The sequence below is a fragment of the Peromyscus leucopus genome, chromosome 7, assembly GCF_004664715.2.
Source record: "Peromyscus leucopus breed LL Stock chromosome 7, UCI_PerLeu_2.1, whole genome shotgun sequence".
In the NCBI taxonomy this organism is placed as follows: domain Eukaryota; kingdom Metazoa; phylum Chordata; class Mammalia; order Rodentia; family Cricetidae; genus Peromyscus; species Peromyscus leucopus.
The window spans coordinates 96,855,698-96,869,773 of NC_051069.1; the positions used below are offsets into that span (position 1 = coordinate 96,855,698).

Here is a 14,076-nt window from a genome sequence, read left to right on the forward strand (position 1 = left end):
GTGGGACACTAGCACCAACCACCCAGGGGTGGGAATAGGTTAAGAACTCAAGATACGTAAATGGAAAAGTGAGGTAGACAGCTACTGGGTGATTCCACTTCCAGGAAGTGTCTAGAATAGGTAAACTGACAGAGACAACTCTTAACAGCGGCTAGGAATGGGAGCTGGAGTTACCGCTTCTCTGACAGTTTTCTGTCTGAAATGATAAAAAGGGTTTTAGAGAGCCGGGCAGTGGTGGCCGCTTGGTGGCACGCACTTTTAATCCCAGCACTTGGGAGGCAGAGGCAGGTGGATCTCTGAGTTCCAGGTCAGCCTGGTCTACAGAGTGAGTTCCAGGACAGCCAGGGCTACACAGAGAAACCCTGTCTCGAAAAACAAAAAGCAACAACAAAAGAAAGGCTGGTTGGGGTCAGGGAGAGCGTGGTACAGAACGCTTGCCTAGCAGATGGCAAGCCCTGGGCTCACGCTCCAGCAACAAGCCGTGTGTAACGGTGCACACTTGAACTCACATTACTTTAGAGATGGACGTTATTGTCTATTACATAATGAGTTCCAGGCCAACCTGGATCACATGAGATTCTATCCCCAAAACAAAAGCAAACAACAACAACAAAAAAAATAATAATAATAAGGCCAGGTGTGTAGCTCAGTAGAATGATTACCTTGCCCAGCATTATCAGATTATGTAATCTGAGTGTGGTGGTGCGTGCATGCCTGTCGTTCCAGCCCTTAGAAGAGGTAAAGGCAGAAGGATCAGAAATACAAGGTCATTCTTGACTATGACAAATTTGAAGCCAGCCCTGGACTATATAAAGCTCTGCCCCCCCCCAAAAAAAAAAAAACAAAAAAAAAAAAACAAAAATAGAGCCTGGAGAGATGGCTCAGTGGTTAAGAGCACCTGTTGCTCTTCCAGAGGACCCGGGGTTCAATTCCCAGCACCCACAGCTCACAGCTATCTGCATCTCCAGTTCCATGGAATCCTACACCTTTTTATGGCTTCCACGGGTACCAAGTATACGTGTGGTACACATACATGCAGGCAAAACACTCATACACATAAAAAATAAAACAACAGGGCCAGTGAGATGGCCCAGTGAGTCACCTGTTGCCAAGCCTGATGACCTGAGTTCAATCCCAAGTACCCAGGTGGCAGAAGGAGCCAGCTGACATCACAGGTCCTCTGACCTCCACGCGCTTTCTGTAATCATTAAAAAAAATCAAGGCTGGGAGTGGTGGCTCACACCTTTAATCCCAGCACTCAGGAAACATCCAGGCAGATCGCTGTGAGTTCAGCCTGGTCTGCATAGCAAGTTCCAGACCAAAGCCAGAGCTACACAGGGAGACTGTTGTAAAAGCAAAAAGTCAACCCCCAGCATCACAAGAAAATAAACAATAGCAAATCTGTTGTGGCAGTAGCTAACTACTTTCTTACTAAATTGAGGATCACTCCACAGGAGGGAATTCATATCTGATACTATAAACCTGGTCAAAAGCCGGTGGATGGGTATGTCACAGGCTCCCAAGGGTGAACAACAAAATATACATGATGCACCCATCTCATTGCCTTCCAATGGTTGTGTTTATGACCATAGATCAGGGCTACTGTCAGCTTTTGTTAGAGAAGCTTTTTTATTTTATTTTTTAAGATTTATTTGCTAGCCAGGCAGTGGTGGCACACGCCTTTAATCCTAGCACTCAGGAGGCAGAGGCAGAGGCAGGTAGATCTCTGAGTTTGAGGCCAGCCTGGTCTACAGAGTGAGTTCCAGGACAGCCAGAGCTACACAGAAAAACCCTGTCTTGAAAATTTTTTAAAATTTTTAAAAGATTTATTCATTTTATGTATATGAGCGCTCTATCTGTATATATGCCTGCATGCCAGCAGAGGGCATCAGATCCTTCTAGAGATGGCTGTGAGCCACCATGTGGGTGCTGGGAATTGAACTCAGGACCTCTGGAAGAGCAGCCAGTGCTCTTAATGGCTGAGCCATCTCTCCAGTCCCAGAGAAGCTTCTTTTTGTAGTGGGCAGTGATAACTGCAGAGACTCATACCTGGTCAAAGTGTGGAGAGCAGTTGACTGTTGAATGCTCAGCCCTAAAAGAGACATCCATATCAGCCCCATTCAAGGCTCAGGAAGCATCATAGGAAACAGGATGCAATAATGTGAGAACTGGAGGATGGAGTCTTCGCAGAACACTGTCTTCCAGCCATGACGTGGCTGTTGTACTATTGAACTCATAATAGCTGTGACCTGCACAAGATCTCTACAACATTTGGGCCTGTGAGCATTCTGTCATGGAGGGGCAAGGACTCATGAGGCCCTGCCCCTCCAGGAGGGGGAGACATTTTCCTTAGTTCTGTAGTCACTGGTAAGGTGCCCATGGATGGCTTCTGTAAATAACCTCTCGCCCACCCTCCTGTAAGCAATCCTATGAAACTCACCAAGTCGCAAAAACAGACATGAAAGTTGAAGGGGGGGGGGGACAAGAGAAGCTAGTGGGATGAACATGATCAAATACATTATACACATGTATGAAAGTGCCATGATGAAGCATATTATTATGAATAATTAATATATGCTGATAGAAAAACAGGAACAGTGCACAGTAACTCCCTTTGCTATTTTCACAACTTATTCTGAGTCTACAATTATTTCATAACAAAAGTTTGAAAAAACAGAAGGAGGTATGTCTTCTCTTTGTAGCTGCCCTGTGCTCCCCACTCTGCATGTGACTCAGAGATTCACTGTCCTCTCGTAATACTGGGACTTATCCAGGCGATAAACCCCAACTGGCCTGTAGAGGGCTGGCATCTGTCCCCATTTGTCAGAGGACTGGAGCCAACTCACAGTCTAGTTTCACTTTTGTTTTCCTGAAATTAGGGAGGAGCCAGGGAGGGAACTGTACCAAGCTGCACTTTGGTTACTGTTTGCACTGGTTCTGAGCCCCGCTGTGGGCTGCCTCCTCTTCACCCTGACGCCAGCTGTGAGCATTACCTTATCCGGCCCCAGGACTGAGGATGGATGGGGAGCTGTACTCGAGGCAGCTGTGAGTCTCAAGGTGGGATACAGAGTCGGGTGGCCTCCAGACCTTTGGTCTCCAGCTGCCTGCCCTCCTACTTCTTAACCACAGGTATGTACTGGGGCTGCCTGCTATGCAGAGGATCCGGGGAGCCAATGTCTTGCTATCAGGCCTGCGGGGCCTAGGAGCTGAGGTGGCCAAGAACCTGGTGCTTATGGGTGTAGGCAGCCTCACCCTGCATGACCCCCATCCCACCTGCTGGGCTGACCTGGCTGCTCAGGTGAGTCTTGGCGTCTCTATGCTCTCTCCCAGAGCAGGGCCAAAGGGGAATCTCTTTGACCAAACTACACTGTTCTGTCCTTAGTTTTTCCTCTCAGAAGAGAGCTTGGGAAGGAGCAGAGCTGAGGCCTCTCACGCACTCTTGGCTCAGCTCAATGAAGCTGTCCAGATCTCCGTCCATACAGGTGACATCACTGAGGACCTCCTGCTGGCTTTCCAGGTACTTACCCCAGCCTCAGTTTGCATGCCAGCCTGGTCCTCCCTCCTGCCCTTAACAGCAAAGACGGTGGCCAGTGATTCTGGTGTCCATGTAGGTAGTGGTGCTGACTGACTCCGAACTAGAGGAGCAGCTGAAGGTGGGAACCTTCTGCCACGAGCATGGAGTCCACTTCCTGGTGGCTGAAACCCGGGGCCTTGTCGGGTGAGGAGACTACCTGTATACCCCACCATATCACTGCCAACAATTGCCCCCAATGCTTGCCGAGCTCCAAGCTTGCCCTTATCACTCTCCACCCTGCCTCAAGCCTAGCCAAGGATCCTCTTAATTCTGGACTACAATCTCAGCCTTGTTTCTCCACCTCGGTGTCCAGATCTGTTCTAGTACACCCAAATCTTAAGATCCACATTTTTCCCAGAATTCCTTCCCCTCTGGGCCTGTCCTAGAGTGCCCACCATTATTCACAACTGATGGGCTTCCTCAGTAACTTCTGCCAACCGTCCTAGGCGGTTGTTCTGTGACTTTGGTGAGGACTTCACTGTTGAGGACCCTACAGAGGTAGAACCCGTGACCGCTGCCATCCAGGACATCTCCCAGGTGGGTGCTGAGATGTAGAGACTTACCTGATATCCAGAGAAAGGTGCCAGGGCCCGTGGAAGGCAGGTATAGGCACTCTGAAATCAAACCATCTCTCACCCAGGGGTTGCCTGGCATTGTCACTCTGCGAGGAGACACCACCAGACATCCCTTCAATGACGGGGACTTGGTGACTTTCTCAGGCATTGAAGGCATGGTTGAACTGAACGGTTACTCTCCCCAGCCTGTCCGTGTGCAGGGTAAGCCAACCTTTCTCCAACCCCTGGCTCAACGCTATGTGGAAACTACTTGTAGTTAGGGGTCCTAACTTACTAGGCTGCATTTCTTCCAGAAGATGGGTCCTTGGAGATTGGAGACACAACAGCTTTCTCCCGTTACTTGCGTGGTGGGGTTGTCACTGAAGTCAAGATGCCCAAGACTGTGAGGCATGTGAGTGCAAGTCCATCTGAGTTACATCAAGGGGTGCATAGTGTTCCAGGCCTCGTCCTGAGCTAAGCAACTCCGACCTCGACAACCCTACAGAAGTCCTTGGACATAGCTCTGCTGCAGCCCCGGGTGGTGGCCCAGAATTCTCAGGAACTACAACGTGCACACTGCCTGCATCGGGCCTTCCATGCACTGCACAAGTTCCAGCAACTTCACGGCCGGCTCCCCAAGCCCTGGGATCCCGTGAGTGGCCCCACACTGCACAATGCACAGCCTCTGCCTTCCTGGATCTCACTTTTCAGACCTCACCTCAATGACCACTTACAGATCCAAGTCTGAACCCTAGAGGCAGGCAGATTCTGTACTCAAGAACGGGACATGAATGCCACTCTCTTGCACTGGAGGTTGTGTTCATAGCTGTACGTGGCCTACAACCTGGAGACCCTGCTTACTCCATCCTTAAGCCATCAGAGGCAGGTTGGAAGTTGTGCTCAGATGGGTGATGCCTTCCGCATCTCTGGCTGGTGCTGGACACCCTTTGGTAGTGCTTCCCAGCCTAGCAAATACCAGGCTTTCCCACTTAGGAGTCTGCTGCTTCCGTGGAATAGGGTGGATGGGTGCCTGCCTGAAGGCTTTGAGTGGGAGGTTAGAATTCAGACTGGGACTACTAGGCCCACAGATGCCATGCCTGAGTGCCATCCCACAGGTTGATGCGGAGACCGTGGTGGGCCTGGCCCAGGGCCTGGAGCCACTAAAAGGGACAAAAGAAGAATCGCTGGATGAGGCTCTACTTCGGAGAATTGCCCTGAGTAGTGCCGGTACCTTAAGCCCCATGGCAGCCATTCTAGGGGGCGTGGCTGCCCAGGAAGTCCTGAAGGTAGAGTAGACACAGGTGGGCAGAGGGAGGGACTGGGAAAGTGGGCAGGTCCGAGTATGTGCCAGAGTGCACCCATACCAAGCAGCAGCCCTGGAGCAGTTTATCAACCCAGGTGCAGCGCTCAGATGGGATCTAAGGGGATCAGGAATTAGGAGTTGGCAGAAGCCCCCAGAGTGAAGTGTCCACCCCCAGGCAATCTCCAGAAAGTTCATGCCCCTGGACCAGTGGCTGTACTTCGATGCCCTTGAATGTCTTCCAGAAGATGAGGCGCTCCTTCCCAATCCTGAGGACTGTCGTCCGGTGAGAACTGGTAGTGAAAACCTTGTTCAAAATCAGGGTTAGAGGAGAAACCTGAGAAACACTCCTGATTAAAGAACTCAGTGAATGACACACAGCACAGACACCAGCCATCACTGGCCATCGTCTGTGTTCCCTAGAGAAACTGCAGATACGATGGGCAAATCGCTGTGTTTGGGACCGGTTTTCAGGAGAAACTGAGCTGCCAACACTATCTCTTGGTGAGCTGAGGGGTGATGGTGGGGATGTCTTGGGGAAATTCAGGCCAAGTGCCCTGGATAAGACTGTTCCTGCCGGCAGGTGGGAGCTGGTGCCATCGGCTGTGAGATGCTCAAAGGTTTTGCCCTAGTGGGGCTGGGAGTCGGGGCTAATGGAGGCGTGACTGTGGCTGACATGGACCACATAGAACGCTCCAACCTCAGCAGGCAGTTCCTCTTCAGGCCTCAGGACATTGGGGTGAGTGCCAGTCCCTCTTACATCCTTGAGTCTTGGGTTGCTTTCTCTTAATGTACCCATTTCCTCTCTTCCCAGAGGCCCAAGGCAGAGGTGGCTGTAACAGCAGCCCAGCGTCTAAACCCAGACCTAAACGTGACCTCGTGTACCTACCCGCTGGATCCCACCACAGAGCACATCTATGGTGATGACTTCTTCTCCAGGGTGAATGGTGTTGTTGCTGCTTTGGACAGCTTCGAGGCCCGTGAGTGCCTAACTTAGAGCCGAGCCCCTTGCCCAAGGCACTGGCAGTCTCACCCCTGACCCTATGCCCTTTGGCCAGGGCACTATGTTGCTGCCCGATGCACCCACTACCTGCGACCACTGCTGGAGGCGGGCACACGGGGAACCCGGGGGAGTGCTTCAGTGTTTGTGCCGAATGTGACCGAAGCCTACAAAGGTCCTACCTCAGCTGCAGCTTCGGAGGGTGCTTCCTATCCTCTGTGCACCTTGCGGTATTTCCCCAGCACAGTGGAGCACATCCTGCAGGTAAGTGTATCCCACCCTACCCATCTCCGGTCCTCAAACAGCAGATGTGTTCTTCATCTAATACCTTAACACCCTCCCCTCCCCCACAGTGGGCCCGGGATGAATTTGAGGGACTCTTCAGACAATCTGCAGAGACCATCAACTGCTACCAAGAGTAAGGCCGACCACAGAGGTAGCTGGGCGTCCCGGACTCCAGGCACAGAGTTCAACCTCAAACGTCCTCCTTCCTCTGCAGGACAGGCACTTCCGTGTTGGCCATGGATCGGACAACCTTACTGCGGCAAGTGATGGGTGTCCTGAAGATGCGCCCACGGACCTGGCAAGACTGCGTGGTGTGGGCTCTAGGCCACTGGCAACTCTGCTTCCGTGACGGCATTGTAGAGCTGCTGAGACACCTCCCATGTGATAAAGTAAGGAGTCAGTGGCTGGGCAGCTGATGCTCCAGGCTCCAGACTGAGCCCAGCAGCCTCTGTTTCCTCAGGTGCTTCAGGATGGAACTCTGTTCTGGTCAGGATCCAAAAGGTGTCCACAGCCCTTGCAATTTGACCCCAACCAAGTGAGTGCAGTCCTTGGACATGAGTCCCCTTAGAGAAGAGGTAGCCACCTTTACCTTCTGCTAAGATGCCGACAGGGAGCCACGCTTGAGCAAATGTGGGTGTCTGCACTTGGGACAGTCAGGCATTCGAACATGTCCACAAAAGGGCAGTGAACCCCATCCCACGTGCCCACGAATCCGCTCCTGCTCTCTGCCTGGCTCCAGGGCATGCATTTCCTCTACGTGCTGGCTGCTGCCAACCTGTATTCACAAATGCATGGGCTGCCTGGCTCACGAGACCAGACTGCACTCAGGGAACTGCTGAGGCTGCTGCCAGAGCCTGATTCTGCGCACCCCAACCTCATCTCTGCTGACACTTTAACTCCTGCTGAGCTTGGTGAGATTCTGGTCTAAACAGTCGTTTGAGGCTTGCCATGCCCGCGCCCCCCCCCATCTCGTCAACCCCCTCTGGGCCTCTTTGCTGCTTGGTTTATCTCCATCCTGTGGCCCCTCAGTAGGTCCTCTCTCTGCTGCCTAAAACATATCCCAGGTCTCTTGAGAGACTTTTGGAATTGAAAAGAAAAAAAATGTTCTGCAGAGTGCCTAGCTGTGGTCCCCAGGTGAGGACAGAGTCACGAGGTAATCACAGGGGGAAAGAGTGGGGCTGTAAGGAAGTCAATTGCCCATCAGTGAGGGAGTCCTTGATCTGGTCAAGCGGCAGCGAATGGCAGGTTAGGCAGAGACCACGGAGGGACACAGGCTCCAGAGTACAGGAAATGAGCTAAGGACTGATCCCATCCCCTGCTCCCTGACAGGCCCCGAGCAGTTGAAGGAACTGCAGGAATCCTTGGAAGACTGGAGCAAGGGCCCTCCGCTGAAACCTGTGCTGTTTGGGAAGGTAGGACCCCAAGTGGGAGTGAAGAACTGGGCTGGGAAAGGTAAGGAGATGGGGTAGTCGAGAACCCCAGTTTCCTTCCCTTAAGGCCATGGGAGCAGCCCCCGCCCCATGCACCTCATCTGCACCGTGTGGTAAAGGAGAAGATGGTAGCTACCCACTCACAAAACCGTACAAAGACCAGTCAGTGGCATCCAGTTGGCCATGGGGAGGGACACCACCGCAGAGCCAACACCTCCGTGACAGGGACGCCACCTCAGCGCTAACACTGCTGTGACTTGGGCCTGCAGGAGGATGACGACAACTTCCACGAGGACTTTGTGGTAGCAGCGTCTAACTTGCGAGCTCAGAACTATGGGATCCTACCGGTCAGCCGTGCTCAGGTAGCTCCGCCCCTTTGGGGCTCAGGCCTGGAAGTGAGAGCCAAATCTTAGTCCTCACAACCTTGAGCCCTGACTAAGTGCCCTGTTCTTGACAGATCAAGCAAATCGTGGGCCAGATTATCCCAGCTGTTGCCACCAGTACAGCAGTTGTGGCGGGCTTATTAGGCCTGGAGCTGTATAAGGTGGTGAGTGGGCCACGGCCCCTTAGTACCTTCCGTCAAAGCTATCTGCACCTGGCTGAAAACTACTTCATCCGATCAGTGCCTTCCGCCCCAGCCCTCCAGTCGGTGAGCCCCTGATACCCTACCCCCGTGCCCATTAGACCTGGGTTCTCCCTTTACCCATCCAAGCAGAGTCCTCTCTCTAACTGTGGGCTCTCTCCAGGCCCCAGACGACGGGGGAATCCTCTAGACTCCCCCCAGCTCCCTTCCTGCTATGAAGCCAGGCTGGGAGCTGTCAGAAGCAGGAAACAGCCATCAGCCATCCCCCCCCCAACCCCCATGCAGCCCAGGGTCTGGGGGAGCTGCAGCTTTAACTCATTAGTGGAGCCAGACATCCCCCACAGCCCCCTCCTTCTCAATAATATCCTGGTGGGAGGGAGTAGGGAGGGGCAGCCATAGACTCAGCCCCGGGAAGTCTAGCCTCCCTCTGTGGAGCCTCGTTCTGTCCACCTCAAGCCAAGTTAAAGGGCACCAGGCCTGCTACCGTGAGTGTGGGTCTCAGCCCTCTAGGAGAGCATGTTTACGCTAACAGATAGGGGTCCATCAAGGTCTGGGCAGCCCTGGTGTGTGAACATGGAGGGACCAAGTTTACACATCTGTGTGCCAGATGGGAGAGCAAGATCTTCCTCAATGTGAACATTCATGGCTGTGCATGTGGAAACATACGTGGGTGCTGTTGGCTTTGTTGTGTGGGTGTTCCTACGGCGGCAGGATGGTCCTGCCTCCAGCTGTGTGCCCAGGCTCTGCCACAGCTGGCTGAGGGACAGGAAAGGGGGTAGAAGGAATGCCCTCGCCAGGGAAGAGGACAGAGGTCACTAGTTAGCCTAGGGTCCCTCTGGGCAAGCACACAGAGTGCTTTTGTGAGGTGCCCCACTGTTAACCAGCACAGAGACTGCCTTTGTCCATGGAATGGGGGTGGGTACGAGTCCCCATCTTGCCTCTAGCCTAGTCTCAGCTCGACCCCAGTATGTTTTCTGAGGGTTGGCAGGACCCCTTTGTCCTGGACTCTGGATGTCTGCTACATCTGTCCTCAGCTATAGACACCAGGACTCTTCAACTGGGAAAAAGATGGGATAAGAATAAAAGCTTCTGTAGACTGTCTCTGTGAGGATCTCTGGGTCAGTAGGGTTCCATTGTGGCCGTGTCCTTGGTTTTCACATGCCCGTGAGCAGTCCAAAGCCCTGTATGTAAGGACTGGAGAGTAGAATGAGCTGCATCCTCCCGCTCCCAGCCTCCCCTTTGAGGAACAAGCAGTTTTATCGGAGACTGCAGCAGCCCAGCTCCAGCTTCCTCAGGAAGCAGCTCCCCCCCACCCCACCGCCTCCAACTGGCCTGTGTGATGGATGTCTGTTTCCCTGTACAGGGCCCCATAGCTCCATTTCCTGTGCTGGCCCCAGCCTGGGTGGGGAGGGGGGCTGAGACTCTGGGCCCAGATCCCACCTTCCACCCCCCACCTCTTGGCTCCGGCTTCCTGCCTCTGGAACAGCTCCTCCTCTAGGAAAAGCTGCTAGTAACTGGGCCAGGGGTTGCAGATTTGTGTGAGAAATCTCTAATTCCTCCTCACCTCCATCCTGTAGTTCCATCACCTGAAATGGACCTGTTGGTGCCGCCTGAAGGTGCCCACTGGGCAGCCTGAGAGGACCCTGGAATCACTGCTGGCCCATATCCAGGTATGCCCCGCCTCCTCTCTGCCCCAGGCCCAGCCCAGCCTGGCCCCATGAGTGTCTGACGAATGTATTTTAGAAAGAGCACGGACTAAAGGTGAAGATGCTGCTGCATGGCCAGGCTGTTCTCTACTCTGCACAGTGGTCATCTGAAAAGCAGACTCAGCGCCTGGGCCTCAGGTGAGCCAGGACTTGACCACAGGCAGGCCCGACCGTGTCCCTGGATGTTGAGGACGGGTGACAGCTGCTTTTTCTCCACCCCATCCTAGGCCCCTCACACCTTCTTGAAGCAGTCTTCCACCAAATGGGGCCAACAAATGGGCTGGGGGGTGGGGTGGGGCTAAGAGCCTGAGAAAGGGGACTTCAGTAGCTGTCTGCTTGGCCAGCCCCCCTGGCTCCCCATACACTGCCCAGCCCCCCTTTCACATCCTACTCCCAAGGGACCCACAGCTTCCTGCCTCCTGCCTGCCCACCAGCTGCTCCTAAAATAGTTTCAGATGTTTCCTGCCGTGAGCCGCTCCTGCTCCTGCTCGGGGCTCCTGAGGCGCACCAGCACCCTCTAGGCCACACTAGGCTGCCCTCGGTCTGCCTCAGCTCACCTACCAAATCTCCCCTAAACCCCCTCCCATACCAGGGTCACAGAACTGGTTCGGCAAGTGACCAGCTGGGAGCCTGAGCCTGGGCAGCGGGTTCTGGTGTTGGAGCTGAGCTGTGAGGGTGAGGAGGATGAAACTGTCTTCCCACCTCTGCATTATGAGCTGGGACAAGGGAGCCACCACCCCACCACCCGGCCATAACCAACTCGATATAAAACCCCTGCATCTCGAGCTCACGCCAGATACTCCAACAATAAAAGCTTGTTGAAGGAAGTAGAGAAGATGGATTCCAGAACATGGATGGCGTGTGAGATGGGCAAGACAGGGACCCTGGGAAGGAGAGGGAAGATTCTAGATTGGCCTGTCTTGGTTTGCTCCACAGGGTTGGGGATGCTTCCTGAAGCCTCAGGAGTACGGAACCAACAGTCTAGAAAAAGGCCTTTATTGTCCCTGACTGGAGGGCAGGGTCAGAGGTAGCTGACATCGTTATAGATGATAGGTTGTCGGCTGCGACAGTTCATGAGGGCTGCAAATCGTGAGATGTCCGCAGGCAGGTCAGGTTCTGGACGAGGTGGGCATGACAGTCGCTTTCCTGCCATAGCTGCCCGGCGAGCCCTGGCCAGCCGACGCCGAAGCTGCTCCGAGAGGCCAAGCAGGAACTGAGGGGGTCGGGCACGGGCTCGGGGTACACCTCCATCACTCCCCTCACTGGCTGCCTCAGGCAGCTCCATCCAGTTGTGAACCAAATCAGCAAAACAGTTATCCCCTAGCACCAGGGGCTGCCTACTACGGCCCCTGTTCAGCAGGGCTGCCGTCCAGTCCTCTGCTTCCAATCCCTGCCAGTGTTCCAGGCAAGCGTCTGGAGTGGACTTGGGCCTCGGACGGTGGGCGGGTGTTATGCCACTTACAGCTGCCCTGCTGCGCAGGGGGAGGTCACTGACTGAGAAACGCTGGCTCTGAGGTGGCCGTTCTGAGGGTGCGTGACACCGGGGTACAGACAGCTCTTCCTCTCGCCATGTACTGCCTGACACCTCTGAAAAGCCAGAGTCCCAGTCTAGGGCATGTTCCCTAGGACATCCCAAGGGTACACCCCTGTCTTCAGCTCCCAAGGCTTCCTCTTCCTCCTCCTCTTCCACACAGCAGACGGAGTCCTCTTCCAGAGCATCTGAGGCCCTGAAGTGGCGGTTGGGCTGTACACTTGGATCAGTTTTGGGTTTCGGTTGCAATGGGCCAGGCACTGGAGGTGAGCCGGTGTCCCGACCACACAACTGAAGGGAAAGAGAGAGCAGAAGTCAGAGAGGGATGTCTTATCGCCCCTTAGTGTCTGACCAAGCCAGCCCTGAACGGAGGGTTCCCAAGGACTTGGAAAAGCCTCTGGGCAGCAAGGCGGAACTGTAAGCACAGGGCCCATATGGAGGCACTGGCACTCGAGGCTCATGTGGCTCCCATCCGCCCGAGCTGGTGGCTGTCCTGCAGGCTGCAGCACGCAGGGCCGGGCAAGTCAGCACGCGCCACCAGGGCAGGCAGGCAGGCAGGGTAGAGGAAGGAGGTACAGGCCAGCCCCTGGTAGGGGATGTCCACAGTAGCACAGCACTTCTTTAGGCCCTTGGCGCTCCCTGCCAGTCCCCCAAAGAAACTTCTCTGCCGACTATCGTCCCCCGCCGCCGGCAGGGCCAGCTGGGCGCCTGTTACCTGATGCCCAGAACAGCTCCCAACCGTCAGAAACCCGAAGCGGGCCATCTGGGCCATCTGCACCGCGCTGCCCTGCCCCCCATCCTGACTCGGATGGGCACCCGGAGCCCACTCCGTACCCGCTTGTTGTTTCAGCCAGGCGGCAGCCACGCACCCCACACACATCCTCACAACCACACCCACCCCCAAAGCCTCACCAGTTCCCAGCGGAGCTGGCTCAGGAAGCTGTCAAGCCGAGCGCTGTGCATGTTAGCGCTGGGGCTGTAGCCCTCTCCAGTTCGTCCGGCTCGATCACCCGCGGAAGCAGCGCGGAGTGGGCCAGGTCGGCCCGCCAGCGGCGTCCTCACCCTCGCCTTACTTCCAGGCTCCTCGCTCTCGGTAGCTCCCTCCGCTGCCGCCCCAACATCTGGCAGCCGCGCCCCGCCCCGCCTCCCGCGCCCCAGCCAATGGAGGCGGGGCGGGCTGAAGATGTCCTGCCCTTCTGAGCCCCGCCCTCCAGCCCCGCACTGCTGAAGGAGCCGGGCTGTAGCACCTCGGGAGACACTAGGGCAGCTGAGGACCCCCCGGTGTCTCCAAAGGTTTAGCTGACCCTGCGTGACGCAGGACAGACACGACCTCCTCCCGCCCCCGCGCGTTCGTCCAGTGGTCTCAGCTTTTCAATTTGTTCCCTGGGGAAATAGCGGTCTCTAGTACTGGGGCCCCGAAGCGACGCCCACGTGTGGGCACTGCGCCCGATCGTCTGATCTGACCAGATGTGGCCCACTCGGGGTCTGTCAAGGCTGGCCTTGGCAATCCTTGATAATGATAGGACTGGGATTCCGTGCGGTGACTACTCTGCGAAGAGCCTTAAGGCAGGCAGTAAGGGAAGGGCCACGGCTAAGCCCCTCCGGCATCCCTCTTGCCCGGTCTGAGCCGAGGTAGGCTGGACCGCCCTCTAGTGGGGATCGCGGGGCTATGGTCTACAGCTCCACTTCCCAGCACCATCAGCTAATGGGTTTCGTGCGGAAATGGAAAAGAAAAACTGCTCTTTGGCCAGAATATTCAGAGCCTTTCCCCTAAGACTATTCCATAATCAAAGGTGGAGCCTAATGAGACAGACTGGACCTATCAGCAGACGGAAAATATAGGAGCATGAGGGCAATAAGTTCAGTTGAGAGAGGGGAGTCTTTAAAAGACGTGGCTGAGCCGGGAGGTGGTGCCGCAGGCCTTTAATCTCAGCACTCGAGAGGCATAGGCGGGCAGATCTCTGTGAGTTCCAGGTCAGCCAGCATTGTTACCCAGAGAAACCCTGTCTCGAAAACAGCAACAACAGATGTGGCTGACATCGTTATGCAACTGGATTCAATTCATTTAAGTCCACTGGGGAGGGGCATTTTAGACGAAAGGGTCTGCCAATAT

At 54.9% G+C, this 14,076-nt stretch overlaps 2 protein-coding genes across 6 annotated transcripts; one reads left to right on the forward strand and one right to left on the reverse strand.

Annotated features, from left to right (window-relative positions):
• The first annotated feature begins 2,862 nt into the window (after nucleotides 1-2,862).
• On the forward strand, nucleotides 2,863-11,264 carry Uba7 (ubiquitin like modifier activating enzyme 7). 5 transcript variants are annotated; one of them, XM_028887029.2, is made up of 24 exons: nucleotides 2,865-3,057; nucleotides 3,130-3,298; nucleotides 3,383-3,517; nucleotides 3,612-3,718; nucleotides 4,021-4,111; nucleotides 4,215-4,350; nucleotides 4,443-4,540; nucleotides 4,634-4,780; nucleotides 5,244-5,414; nucleotides 5,607-5,714; nucleotides 5,852-5,932; nucleotides 6,012-6,167; nucleotides 6,243-6,408; nucleotides 6,487-6,692; nucleotides 6,782-6,846; nucleotides 6,928-7,102; nucleotides 7,159-7,248; nucleotides 7,453-7,624; nucleotides 8,043-8,125; nucleotides 8,413-8,505; nucleotides 8,601-8,792; nucleotides 10,304-10,396; nucleotides 10,470-10,570; nucleotides 11,025-11,264. In XM_028887029.2, the coding sequence occupies exons 2-24, from the start codon at nucleotides 3,152-3,154 to the stop codon at nucleotides 11,185-11,187; spliced, it is 2,976 nt and encodes a 991-aa protein (XP_028742862.1). In that variant the 5' UTR covers nucleotides 2,865-3,057; nucleotides 3,130-3,151; the 3' UTR covers nucleotides 11,188-11,264. The 5 variants fall into 5 exon arrangements, with proteins under 5 accessions (XP_037063814.1, XP_028742862.1, XP_028742859.1 ...); XM_028887026.2 differs by having other exon boundaries at nucleotides 2,865-3,045; XM_028887028.2 differs by having other exon boundaries at nucleotides 2,865-3,045; nucleotides 7,174-7,248.
• Nucleotides 11,265-11,407: 143 nt separating this feature from the next.
• Nucleotides 11,408-13,242, reverse strand: Inka1 (inka box actin regulator 1). Its single transcript, XM_028887030.2, has 2 exons — nucleotides 12,876-13,242; nucleotides 11,408-12,254 (listed from the first exon to the last, which is right to left on the reverse strand). The coding sequence occupies exons 1-2, from the start codon at nucleotides 12,924-12,926 to the stop codon at nucleotides 11,454-11,456; spliced, it is 852 nt and encodes a 283-aa protein (XP_028742863.1). The 5' UTR covers nucleotides 12,927-13,242; the 3' UTR covers nucleotides 11,408-11,453.
• Nucleotides 13,243-14,076: the final 834 nt, after the last annotated feature.

Coding starts and splice junctions, on each gene's coding strand:
- Uba7 (XM_028887026.2), top strand. CDS start 3,017: ATGGATGGGGAGCTGTACTCGAGGCAGCT. Junction 5,933..6,011: donor GCTGCCAACACTATCTCTTG/GTGAGCTGAGGG, acceptor TCCTGCCGGCAG/GTGGGAGCTGGTGCCATCGG. Junction 6,693..6,781: donor CAGTGGAGCACATCCTGCAG/GTAAGTGTATCC, acceptor CCTCCCCCACAG/TGGGCCCGGGATGAATTTGA.
- Inka1 (XM_028887030.2), bottom strand. CDS start 12,926: ATGCACAGCGCTCGGCTTGACAGCTTCCTGAGCCAGCTCCGCTGGGAA. Junction 12,255..12,875: donor GCCAGCTCCGCTGGGAACTG/GTGAGGCTTTGG, acceptor CTTTCCCTTCAG/TTGTGTGGTCGGGACACCGG.